General features: G+C 38.3%; 2 protein-coding genes across 2 annotated transcripts in view; one reads left to right on the top strand and one right to left on the bottom strand.

The window, feature by feature from the left end:
• LOC127871313 (general transcription and DNA repair factor IIH helicase subunit XPD-like) overlaps positions 1 to 1961 on the bottom strand; it is a 61954-nt gene extending 59993 nt beyond the window's left edge. Inside the window, exon 1 of the mRNA XM_052414094.1 lies at positions 1837 to 1961. Coding sequence (XP_052270054.1) covers positions 1837 to 1841 — 5 coding nt within the window. The 5' untranslated portion in view covers positions 1842 to 1961. The remainder of the gene's footprint in view (positions 1 to 1836) is intronic.
• The window catches only part of LOC127871312 (bifunctional glutamate/proline--tRNA ligase-like), a 69458-nt gene continuing 58365 nt past the window's right edge, over positions 1884 to 12976 (top strand). Inside the window, 11 exon segments of the mRNA XM_052414093.1 lie at positions 1884 to 2013; positions 2633 to 2720; positions 3376 to 3475; positions 3688 to 3844; positions 5042 to 5205; positions 5790 to 5940; positions 6090 to 6151; positions 7781 to 7973; positions 9011 to 9182; positions 12047 to 12171; positions 12745 to 12853. Coding sequence (XP_052270053.1) covers positions 1974 to 2013; positions 2633 to 2720; positions 3376 to 3475; positions 3688 to 3844; positions 5042 to 5205; positions 5790 to 5940; positions 6090 to 6151; positions 7781 to 7973; positions 9011 to 9182; positions 12047 to 12171; positions 12745 to 12853 — 1361 coding nt within the window. The 5' untranslated portion in view covers positions 1884 to 1973.

Raw genomic sequence — 12976 nt, 5'->3', positions numbered from 1 at the left:
TAATCCATCATAAAAACACAATAACTGTTATTATGGACATAAATTGGACAGTCATTTGTGGAGAAATACTCAAAACAAAAACTTAACACAAAATCGTTATCAAACCAAAACTGAAGTTTTGAATTGACGATTCAATTTATCTTACAGAGATTCCGGAGAAAGTGTATAATGATTGGTTGATTAGACACAAGATCTATCTCACAGAGGATTCCGGAGATAATCGATAGAGTATTTGCGAATTCGGTATACTCGGCTTTTTTCATTGCAAAAACTTACACAACACATAATCAAGAATTGTTGATGTGTTTGAAACTTTGGATTAATATAATTTTTATGCCAGCACACCATATGACGTAAGTTGTTTTAATTTGCGCATTAGTGATATATACAGTCAAGTTACCATTATCAGATCAGTAGCGTAATGAAGTTGTTCTGGTGAAAAGCAAAAAATGTTTTGAGACTTCTTTTACACCAGTTTGATTAAATATTACCTTTGCTTACTGTTTAGCGCATAGTCTTATTTTTAAGCGCAGGCAAAATGTATTTGTCATACCTTTTTTCCCCCTCAGAATTCATGCATAAACGGATCAGTTGTAGCCACAACGGATCACGCGATCGAAACCATTCAGGAGGGCATCTAACACGCTATATGAACTGTTGAAACATGAACTGTGTTTTTTACAATGACCAAGTAATATTGCCAGTTATAAATTATATTCATTTTTTTTGTTATTAATTGTTTTCTGTATGTTATCTTGTATCTACACTTTACCCATGAAGTTCTTGTGTGAATTATCTGTTGAAAATCCTAAATAGATCAAAAAGATTGAACATTGTACATAAATAAAACATTAAAATTGAGCTCATTTATTGAAAGAATCAACAAGCGTTGCGAATATTTTAATATAATATTTTATCAATACCCATATTATCATGCTTGATCTGTTATTGCCCTAATTCTTCATTTCATTTAAGGTGTTGCAAAATTTTAAACACGAATCAAAACTGAAATGGACTTTTGCAGGAAGAAATATTACTGGCCTTTAAATTAATGTGTAAACTTCTTTCTTTCCAACAGAGTTATAGCATGTGGCCGCAAATAATGTTCAGCCTCGATTTGGAAACGAGACGAAAGTCAACAAAGTTGTATATACATGTCAGCAAAACATACCTAAATGTTTGACAAAGAGTAGCTCTGATTATGACTCAATCAATGCGTTTTAAAGAACAGGCCTTGAAGATGGTGTGTGCAAAAAATCATGTAAAAAATCAACTATTTATCACTATACGGAGTCTTGAACATCAAAGTGATCCGCTAAGGGTAATGATCCGGTAATGGTAAATTGACTGTATATGATCTGTTTGTGTTTATTTATGCCAGAAAATAGTTTATGTTGCTATTTTACTGATTAAAGTGCCGCCTGGATTCGGGGCGGCATTTTGCCATGAAATATCCTGTTACCAGTTTCAACTCCCAGCAACCAGGAGGGTCAATAGCTGGGAGTTGGATTATTGCAACTAATCGCCATTGATTTAACAAAATTACACTGTAACATGATGTTATTTACATGAAAAATGGCAGAATGCCGCAGCTTACAAATATTTTTATAAATTAAAATCAATTGCGAACGTATCGTATTATAAGAAACAATTTCTTGTCTTTGACCACAACACTTTCTAAATACAAATATCCGAAACAAGTAATCCGAAAATGCATACCATTTGTCAAGTTAACACAGTTTGCCTACAATGAAATAGTGTCAACTAATGTTTCTAAATATAAAGTAATTATAATGCTTTTTACAACAGAGTACACAATAACAGACTCAATCATACTTCATTTTCCTCTATTTTATTCCCAAAGCAGCGTTATTTTCTGAATATTCAGCGCTTTCAAAAATTTATTGATCGTGAAAACTGCTATCCACCTCGCCGGGTGACGAAATATTCTCGCAATTCGTCGAGTTTTTTCGATGGCATCTCTGACAATAAGCAAAGAAAAGCCGGCTATTGGTAAGTCTAAAGTTTATATATACATATTTAGTTTAACGCTTCTGTTTACTTGGAGGAACAGCGTTTACTTCTACATCGATTCCGAGAACAGTGGTCGGATATGAAATGTCTTCGGATTTGCAAATTCACTTGTTTTATCGTTTGTTCTTCTTCAATGCTTTGAGCATTTATAAGTTCATACGAACATCTCAAATATTTTTTGGTTAATGCAAAAAGATGTAAATATAATATCCCATATTCTCATCTGTCTGCCCCTTACCATCGGTAATATGTAACTAGTCTACTTCAATCACATGGAACTTGCAGAAAAATACTCTACCATACATGTACACGCCATACGTCCCGGATTGTCCCGGAAACAAAGAACGTGTCCCGCACTCTGGCAGGAACGGATTTTTCGAGCACCCGCAGACGATCATGCCCTTGAAAACGTGTATAATTATACCAATATAACAAACCAGTCAAGAGCTCATGAATGACTTTAGTTCTTCCAGTGTAAGGATTGTACCTTACACAACCAGACCACAAGCATGGCCCCAATTGTCAGCAAGTGCTTTACATGAAAGTAACAGAATGCATTTTTAGAACCGTAATTTGTTAACGAGGATATTGTTTTCAGCCGCTGTGTTGTGCGCTCTGAAGTTGAAGGCCCTGGGCAAGAACGTACCATGGCAGCTCGGAAAGATGAATGACCTTTCCTTGGAGGGGTATGTCATATAGAAAACAGATTTATCCACACTCTGGGAAAACAGGCCTAAATTCATAAAGTGTCGTCCCAGATTGTCCTGTGAAGTCCGCAGAGGCTTATCCTGGCCAATACTTTCCGCCTTGACTGGATTTCCGTTTAGAAGAGACTTCCTTAAACAAAAAAATGGTACCACACAGGGAAGACACTTTACACATGTGCATTAACCTTTTCCTTCTCTGAAGCAAAGTGAAAATGATTATGTACAAACAGCATAAAACCAGAACAGTCTTCGAGTAACTGGCAGTTTGTTCAGGTTTTATGCTGTTTGCTGCTCATCAATATGGGTTAGAATTGAAGGCTTTAAAACTTGAATCTAGTAAGAAAGGTCTTAAATTAAATATAATTTGTTAAGGGACTACAAATGCGAGAAAATATGTATCTAAGTGGTAAAGGGTTATGTAAACAAATTTGGAATAGCCAATCGAGTTGAAATATATCACAAAAGAGTGAGGACTTTTGCTATGTGTATTTACTATTAACCCTACTGTATACCAAACTTAGTTATACTTTGTTCACAACATTTATAAATAAGAGCATCAGGTGTCCTGTTCTCAAATATATGTCAGACTGATAATTGGATTTAAAACACTACATATATCAATTTTGTATTGTAGGGCAAGTACTTTCAACAGCACAGCCTCGATACTTCGCTATCTGGGTCGGGCTTTTCCTGAAGCTTGTCTTCTTGGAGAGACAGTTTTAGAGAAAACTGAGGTTTAACTAATATTCTGTTCTTGAAGTTTTACATTAAATATCTTCATCAAATAAATGTAACATGGAAACTGTTTAGAATCAGTCTGGATATTGTAGTATTTTTAAATGACATAAAATATTATGGAACACACAATAAGTTTTCAAGAAATGAGAGAAAACAGCTTCATTCAGTACATTAAAAAGTATGTTTTTTTTATGTGTTGTTGTTTAAGGTTGATCACTGGCTGTGTTTTGCCTGGGGCCGCCTGGCTTGCAGTACAGACTTTCAAGCAGCTGTGAAGTACCTTGACTCGGTGCTTGAACCTGTCACCTACCTGGTTGGGGGCCGACTGTCCGCCGCTGACCTGGCAGTGTGGGAGAACCTCTACTGTGAGTAGTACACAGTCTGAGCCTTGCACTTGGAATGCACAGGCTTATCTGGCTCAAAACTTTACACACTTTGCAATTAAGACCAGTTTTCCCACCGAGTTCTTTTGACCATTTTGGGAATGGGGCCAGGTCCCTTTGGAGTGGAAAAATCACGTCATTTTGACTATTATTGGGAAATTAGTGTTGTGGTTGTTTTGCTAACAAATGTTTTAAAATTGAGAATGTAAGTGTTGTCAATAATAATATATACTAAGGTTCAACTTATTGAGCTGGAAAAAAAAAATCGGAAGTTTTAGTTCCAATTGGGAAACATCGAAAAATCGATAAAGAATTGGGCCGAATACTGTCATTTGAACTTGAACCCCAAAAAAACACTGTCGCATTTCCATCTGTAACAAGGAGCCTTTTTTTACCTCTCCGGCCCCCTTCAAACACTTTAACAGAGGTTTATATTGGAGTATATTTCTAAAGTTATTAAGAAGTTAAAAAGTTGGCTTAAGGTCTGTAAAGTATGGTCCCAGATTCGGTCTGCACAGCTTTATCAGGTATGAAACTTTCTGATTCAATTGATTTTTGTTTTGTTTAAGGTAGTCTCTTAGACAAAAATCCCATCTGGTGCAAAATGTCATCCCTGATTTTCTGTGGACCATAGCTAATCTGGGACAACACACACACATGCATCAAGCCCAGTTTTCAATGTTTAAACTCCTATCCAGCTATTCAAATAATGTATTGCTCTTCTTTCAATATCACAAACTTACATTTTATGTTTATATCACAAAACATGCTCTTAAGTATAAATAGGTTGAACCACTGACCCTTTAAAATACAAAGTAGATGATTTAATCAAACTGTACTTTAATTTAAATATGATTAAAATTTGTGGATGCATCTATATTGATGGTTTCCTACAGTGACCATTGCCTGTACGATATCACATGATGTTGGTCAGGGCTTTTTTTCCTGATTTGGGAAAGGGCCTGGCCTTCCACTTTTTTTTTTTTTACAAAACTGAATAAGGGGAAGAAATTTCCCAAAGTAAGTGTGAAATTTGGGAAATACTGCATCATTAAAAAAATCTCTTAAGGGAAGGCCCTTGGAAGGTAGGGAAAAAAAGCCCTGTGGTTGAACATGAGCTGCTACTACAAGTACCTGTTTACAAAGGCTCTATATTAGTATTATGTTGTTTATCTGCAGTGAGCAGTACCTGGCAGACCCTACTGGAGAAGGGCCAGGCCCCCGTGAACGTGCACCGTTACTACAAGTTCCTGCTCGCCCAGCCAGAGTTTCAGGAGACCGTGGACATGTTTCCCTGTGCCCAGCCCCGGGCCACACCAGAGAGGAAACAAGCTGACTCTGGGGTAGGATTCAGCCTCGTTCTGGGAAAACAGGACTTAATGCATGTGCGTTAAGTGTCGTCCTAGGTTTACCTGTGCAGTCTGCACCGGCTATTCATGGATGACATGTTCTGCTTTTATGGAATGTTTTGTTTGAAGGAAGTTTCTTCTAAACAAAAATTCAATTTAGGCGGAAAACTGTTATCCCTGATTAGCCTGCACAGACTTATCTTGGATGACACTTTTGCACATGCATTAACCCCAGTTTCCTCTGAATTAGGCTTAATTTTCAGTCAGTTTGAAAAAGAGTATATGATAACTTTGACCTGATTGTTACCTTTATGTAAGAATGCTTATGAGCTTAATATAACATTCGCACAAGCTGATCAGTGATGTCAGTTTTGGCTTTTACATACTATTTGTTTAGAGGTGGTTTCTTTTAAACAAAAATCCAGTCGAGGCAGAAAGTGTTGTCCCTGATTAGACTGTGCAGACTGGAGGAGCTCATCTGAGACGACACTTAACGCACATGCATTAATCCCCAGTATCCCAGAAAGAGGCTCAAACATCCAAACAATGCCTACTAACCCCCTCGCCATCTCTTCCAGGTGAAGAAGGATGTGGGCAAGTTTGTGGAGCTGCCAGGGGCAGAGATGGGCAAGGTCGTGGTGAGATTCCCGCCTGAGGCCAGCGGGTTCCTGCACATCGGCCACGCCAAGGCTGCCCTACTCAATCAGTACTACCAGGAGGCATTCAAAGGTACCACGGTCGTCATAAGTTACCATTATTCCATCAATTACATCCTTTAAAAAAAAACAGTTCATTTTTATGCCCCATGATTTGTTCAACTCCACTGTAGCTACATACCTTTGGTATACTGTTGATAGGTACTATTGCTGTGATTTCAGGTGAACTGATTATGAGGTTTGATGATACCAACCCCGCCAAGGAGAACGAAGAGTTTGAGAAGGTAGACACTATGTTAATATGAAAATGGATGTCTGACATTGTATGAAACAGGTTTAAACAAGGGGTCTCTAATCATAGTAGTAACTCTTTTAGTCAAGTTTTTTTCTTACGAAACAGTAAATACTGCGCCATCCTGATCATTTAGATGTACCAAGTATGACAACAACAGAAGAACAGATCTGGGTAGGTACATGTAAGGCCAGATATTACAAGTACTCCTTAGTTTGTTGTAAGTTGCTCTGTAGTATAATGATGCCCATATAAGCCGTGCGCTGTGAAAAGGGTTTTTTAATGCATGTGCATAAAGTGTCGTCCCACATTAGCCTGTGCAGCCTGCACAGGCTAATCAGGGACGACACTTTCCGCTTTTTTAATATTTTCTGTTTAAAGAATCTTCTTAGCAAAAATCTAGTTTATGCAGAAAGTGTTTTCCCTGATTAGCCTGTGCAGACTGCACAGGCTAAACTGGGACGACACTTTTTGAACATGCATATAAAAACCTATTAACCTTGGTTTGGAGACAAAAATAGCTTGGGTAATACTAGTCCAACATGAATATTGAAAAAAGAGTTTTGTTAAATTGTTTGCCTGCCAAATGAAGGATGCACATGAAGGATGCTTTTCCAGTGGCAGCGTTATAGATAATTTTTGACCCATGGGGGAAAATACCCCCACTTTTCAAAGCATGGGGGTAAATTGTCAAATTTTGCCTTTCTTGAAGGGTAATTTGCTAAATGTAAAACAAAAATATAGCTGGTGTACAGACACACTATTTTAATCATGTTAAACACAATTAACCATTAACTATGTGTATTACTTCATAGAAGCAGGTTTCTTAAAGTGTTTTTTGTTTTTTTTAAATGTGCTTGGTTAATAGGCTTCCACCACCATGAGCCACGGAATTTTTTTTTGCCAACTTTCAACAGTTGGTTTATTAGTGTTTAAGTGTTGCCTATTTTATTTGAAAACAGAGGAAATTAAATCAGTATTGGCAGTACAATGTTTTTACTCGATACAACTTTTGCCGTATAAAAATAATAAATTTTGCTTTGAGAAGTAATTTTTTTTGGCTTCGTAGAAGCCATGCTGACCTCTTCATGCCTCTAGATGATACAGAGTATACATACCGACTAGCTAACTATTTCTGCAATCCAGCACACAAATTATCTCTAATTTTTACTACAACCAGTAGACTATTAGCTGTTTTGTTTTTTTGTTAAAGTTGTACGCAGTTAATTTACATCATTTGCGTAATTTAGATTGGCATGCTTAAATGTATGCGCGGAAATGATAAATTGAGCGTATCTTGATTGTTCAAATGCGTATATTACGCTGATACCCAGCTTATCTAGAACGCTGCAGTGGTAGATGTTGCCTCACTTTGGGAAAATGGGGCTTAATGCATGTGTCCAAAGTGTCTTTCTTGATTAACCTGTACAGTCAGCACAGGCTAATCATGGATGACACTTTCTGTCTATTCTGGATTTTTGTTTCTTTGTTCCTTTAAACGTTTAATTCTATACAAGCAGAAAAAGTCGCCCTTGATTAACATTTGGGTACTGCACATGCTTATCTGGGACGACACTTTAAGCACATGCATTAAGCCCCATTTTCTCATTCCCATGTGCAGGTGATTTTGAAGGACGTTGAGATGTTGGGTATAAAGTACGACCGGTTCACGCACACGTCCGACCACTTTGACCGCCTCATAGACCTGTGTGAGCGCATGATCAGGGAGGGCAAGGCATACGTGGACGACACTGAGCCTGAACTCATGAAGAAACAGAGGGAGGAACGGGTCAACTCCAAGAATAGGGATAATAGTGAGTCATTTAGGAGTTCTTCCATTATGTTTTAACTTTGCAAACAATGATAAGAGAAGTAAAGGTGACAGTTGTGGGTCTTTAGTTTCTCTGAAGTAATTTATGGATAATTTGCATCCAAAACTTGTCTGTATTTGTTTATGTCCTCTAAGCAAAATTTGATAATTTTTTTTTACGTACACTCAAGATCTGCTTTTGAAGTTGAAGCTGTTTAGTCATCTTAGATATTGGCCAATATCTGCAAAAAGGGGGTTAAATGCATGTGCATAAAGTTTCCTCCCAGAATGGCCTGTGCAATATGCACAGGCTAATCAGGGACGACACTTGCGGCTTGAACTGGATATTTGCTAAGAAGAGACTTTCTTTAAACAATTTTTTTTATAAAAGCGGAAAGTGTCATCCTTGATAAGCCTGTGTGAACTGCACAGGCAAATGTCGGATGACACTTAATGCACATGCATTAAGCCCCCTTTTCACAGAGTGGGGCTCATATTTATGTTGATTATTGCATTGTTGCCTCTTTATCATTACTCTTGGGTTTTCCTATGCAGATATCGTGCATCTGACTTGCAGGTTTGGTGAATCACATACAGTGATTTTTTTTGCTTTATATTTTACAGCCTGTTCCTTTTATATTTTGGAAAAAAAAAGCGCAATAGACCATGAAATTGGGAAAAATTAAACATAATTAATATGATCATAAATAACAGTATACCAACTCTTCATAAGTGCATGTTTAACTGCTTTCTATAATTTAATATTGTATTAAAAAGTACTAGGGATTTTAATATTGTGAAATAAACTCAATAAACCAATTATTGAGATTATTGGAAGGTTTGGCATATTTTTAGGAAATTTTGGTCAGATTTGTTGGGATTTTTTTTTGTTAATAGTTAACAGCTGTTTTTACTTTTTGTAATTGGGAAACAGCATGTAAGAGGCTGTAATTTCATTTATATAAAAAAGTAAATTATTTGTCAGCTGTGAGTTGAAGTAAAAGCATGAAATGACCTCTCTGTTCTCCCCTGTGTGTTCAGGTGTAGACAAGAACCTTGCCCTGTGGTCGGAGATGAAGGCTGGGTCGGCCGCTGGACAGAGGTGCTGCGTGCGGGCCAAGATCAGCATGGCGCTGGACAATGGCTGCATGCGGGACCCAACTATGTACCGGTGTAAGGTGGAGACCCATCTGCACACAGGCAACAAGTACAAGTAGGTGGACGCCTCTAACGGACATACTGACTGTGCAGCATAAAGATATGAGTGCGCTTTGGGAAAATATCGCTTAATTCATGTGAATAAAATGTCATCGCAGATAAGCCTGTGCAGTAAGGCCAATTAGAGAAGGCTCCTAGTAAAAGTGAAGTTAAGGCAGAAAGTGTTGATCTTGGGACGAGATTATACACACATGCATTAAGCCAGGTTTTCACAGAGCAAGACTTATAGCCTTATTTAAAAAAAATTGGGCTTTTAAAATCCTTTTCATCACATTGGTTGTAAGCTTTAAATTTATGCAGCCTGATACAAAAGTGTTTTACCAAGTGCTATTTGCGAACTGTTAAAGATAATCCTGGATGAATTCATTTGATTTACGTGAACCAAAGCTTATTTGAAACAGAAAATATTTATACAAATTGCATGTCTTGTCACAAATGATCTTTCCTTTGGAATGTCTCTTCACAGTTTAGCCTCTGGCATGTCTCTTCACAGTCTAGCCTCTGGCATGTCTCTTCACAGTTTAGCCTCTGACATGTCTCTTCACAGTTTAGCCTCTGACATGTCTCTTCACAGTTAGGCCTCTGACATGTCTCTTCACAGTTAGGCCTCTGACATGTCTCTCCAAAGTTTAGCCTCTGACATGTCTCTTCACAGTTTAGCCTCTAGCATGTCTCTTCACAGTTAGGCCTCTGACATGTCTCTTCACAGTTTAGCCTCTGACATGTCTCTTCACAGTTTAGCCTCTGACATGTCTCTTCACAGTTAGGCCTCTGACATGTCTCTTCACAGTTAGGCCTCTGACATGTCTCTCCAAAGTTTAGCCTCTGGCATGTCTCTTCACAGTTTAGCCTCTAGCATGTCTCTTCACAGTTTAGCCTCTGACATGTCTCTTCACAGTTAGGCCTCTGACATGTCTCTTCACAGTTAGGCCTCTGACATGTCTCTCCAAAGTTTAGCCTCTGACATGTCTCTTCACAGTTTAGCCTCTGACATGTCTCTTCACAGTTAAGCCTCTGACATGTCTCTTCACAGTTAGGCCTCTGACATGTCTCTCCAAAGTTTAGCCTCTGACATGTCTCTTCACAGTTAGGCCTCTGACATGTCTCTTCATAGTTAAGCCTCTGACATGTCTCTCCAAAGTTTAGCATCTGACATGTCTCTTCACAGTTTAGCCTCTGACATGTCTCTTCACAGTTAAGCCTCTGACATGTCTCTCCAAAGTTTAGCCTCTGACATGTCTCTCCAAAGTTTAGCCTCTGACATGTCTCTCCAATGTTTAGCTTCTGACATGTCTCTTCACAGTTTAGCCTCTGCTGATTACTGATGCAGCTAGATCAAGGCAAACCTCACATTTAGCCTGGATATCTCAATACTATCCTCACATTCAGCTTGGAAATCTCTAGACAGACATAACATTTACCGTAATTACTCTATGTTTTCGGACACTAAGTTTTCGGACACCCCCTTTTTTGGCAAAAATAATTATTTTTCGTGACTCTTAATTTTCGGACACACGAGTTTCGTCCATAATTAATGTCTCTAAGTTTTCAGACAGTATATTTTACAGCGCTATTTTACAAAATTTCGGTCCTGTTTTTTATATCTAATGACACTTCGATCATAGGGTTTTTACAACAAGATTTACATCATAAAACATGGCAGGTGCATGCCTGAGGGCAACGCACCATTACATTTGCGTTATTGGGTAAATAACCTTGTAAACCGGTATTGAACAATGGTTTCACCTGATAGCATAAGCGTTTTGACTAGCATAAGCGTTTTGACAATTATCAGGGGTAGTGCCAATTAACAGTTCAATTATCTACCGCAATGGAACTACCTATTATCAATAAAATAACTGTAACAAATACTAAACGCTTCAAAGTGTGATGCACCCTATTGCAAGTTTTACGAACAATGGAAGGTGTTAAACAACAGCTATCGGAAATGAAATGATCGGTACATCAAATGCTCATCTTTGAACTCATTGTTCAAAGTACAACCATGTAGTAACTTTCTGTCAAATGAATTAAGCATTTTATATTATTTAAAATAAGCGCGTGCTATTACCGGTAGTCGTTGATACAATTGACGCTATTTTCGGACACTTCAATTTTCGACTCTAAGTTTTCGCAGACACCTGTATATTGTGAATATTTTTCGTATCTAAGTTTTCGGACACGAACAAAAATAATTATTTTTAAGTGTCCGAAAACATAGAGCAATTACGGTAGCCTGGATTTCCCAAGACAAACCTCACATTAAGCCTGGATATCTTCAGACAAAACTCACATTTAGCCTTTATACCTCAGGACACACCTAACAATTAGCCTTGATAGCTCAACACAAACCTCACACTTAGCCTGGATATCCCAAGACAAACCTCACATTTAGCCTGGATATCTCAAGACAAACCTCATATTCAGCCTTGATATCTCGGGATCCACCTCACATTTAACCTTGATATCTCAGGACCAACCTTACATTTAGCCTTGATATCTCAGGTCAGACCTCACATTTAGCCTGGATATCTCCAGACAAACCTCACCTTTATACTTGATATCCCAAGACAAACCTAACATTTAGCCTGGATATCTGCAGATAAACCTCACATGTCTCAGGACTATCCTCACATTTACCCTGGATATCCCATGACAAACCTCACATTTGGCTTTCAAATCTCAAGACAACTCTCTTATTAACTCTTGATATCTCAGTACAAACCTCACATTTAGCATGGATATCTCCAGACAAACCTCACATTTAGACTGGATATTTCAAGGCAAACCTCACATTTAGTCTGGATATCCCAAGACAAATAGCACATATATGTAAACACTGATATGTGTCTTTTGCAGGACATACCCTACATATGACTTTGCGTGCCCGATAGTGGACAGCATAGAGGGAGTAACCCACGCGTTGAGGACCACAGAGTACAATGACCGCAATGACCAGTACTACTGGTTCCTTGATGCTCTAGGTAACACTACTTGTCTTGGATGCTCTTGGCAAGAAAGATTGAATGGTATAAAATTTAAGTCATCTTATTTGTCTCAGAGGTTGTCATCCCATCTGTTGTAGAGGTTGTATAATATTCCAGCTGTTACCATACATTAAATCATGATTCACTCAAGTTTGATTTCACTGACCACAATTGTATTTATCAAGCATGATTCATTGCTGTATAATGTCACTAACACAAATTCTATTTATTAGGTATGATGCATTGTTGTAGGCATTATTCCATGTTGTAGAATTTCACCAACCAGAATTCTATAGGGAGGTTGAAAACGACAACAGGCGAGGCATGGTATGGTATTGCGCAAGGGGGGGGGGGGGTTAGAGGGTTAGGGTTAGTGTTAGGGGTCGGGTTAGGGTTTGGGTTAGCCTAAACCCAACCCTAACCCTAACCCGACCCCTAACCCCTACCCTAACCCTTTTTTGGGGTTATCACCCCTGACCATCCCTCGCCCGTTGTAGTTTTCCGCCTCCCCTATAAATAAGCCATGATTCATTGTTGTATAATCTCACCAACCATACTTGTATTCACCAGGCATGCGTAAGCCGTACATCTACTCGTACAGTCGACTCAATCTGCAGAACACCGTGCTGTCCAAGAGGAAACTTACCTGGTTTGTGGACCAGGGCCTTGTGGATGGATGGTATGACGCTTCTTTTTCCACTTTCACAATCCATGTTTATTGTTACTTTTGATTGTAGTCTCCTTGATATTCCATTAGTTTTAATGGCAAATATTTGGGCTTAGGAAGACACAATTTTTTCTA

This window comes from Dreissena polymorpha, chromosome 3 (assembly GCF_020536995.1).
Source record: "Dreissena polymorpha isolate Duluth1 chromosome 3, UMN_Dpol_1.0, whole genome shotgun sequence".
NCBI classification, from domain to species: Eukaryota; Metazoa; Mollusca; class Bivalvia; order Myida; family Dreissenidae; genus Dreissena; species Dreissena polymorpha.
Note: the sequence above shows the minus strand (reverse complement) of the source record. Positions and strands in the feature narration are given on the sequence as shown.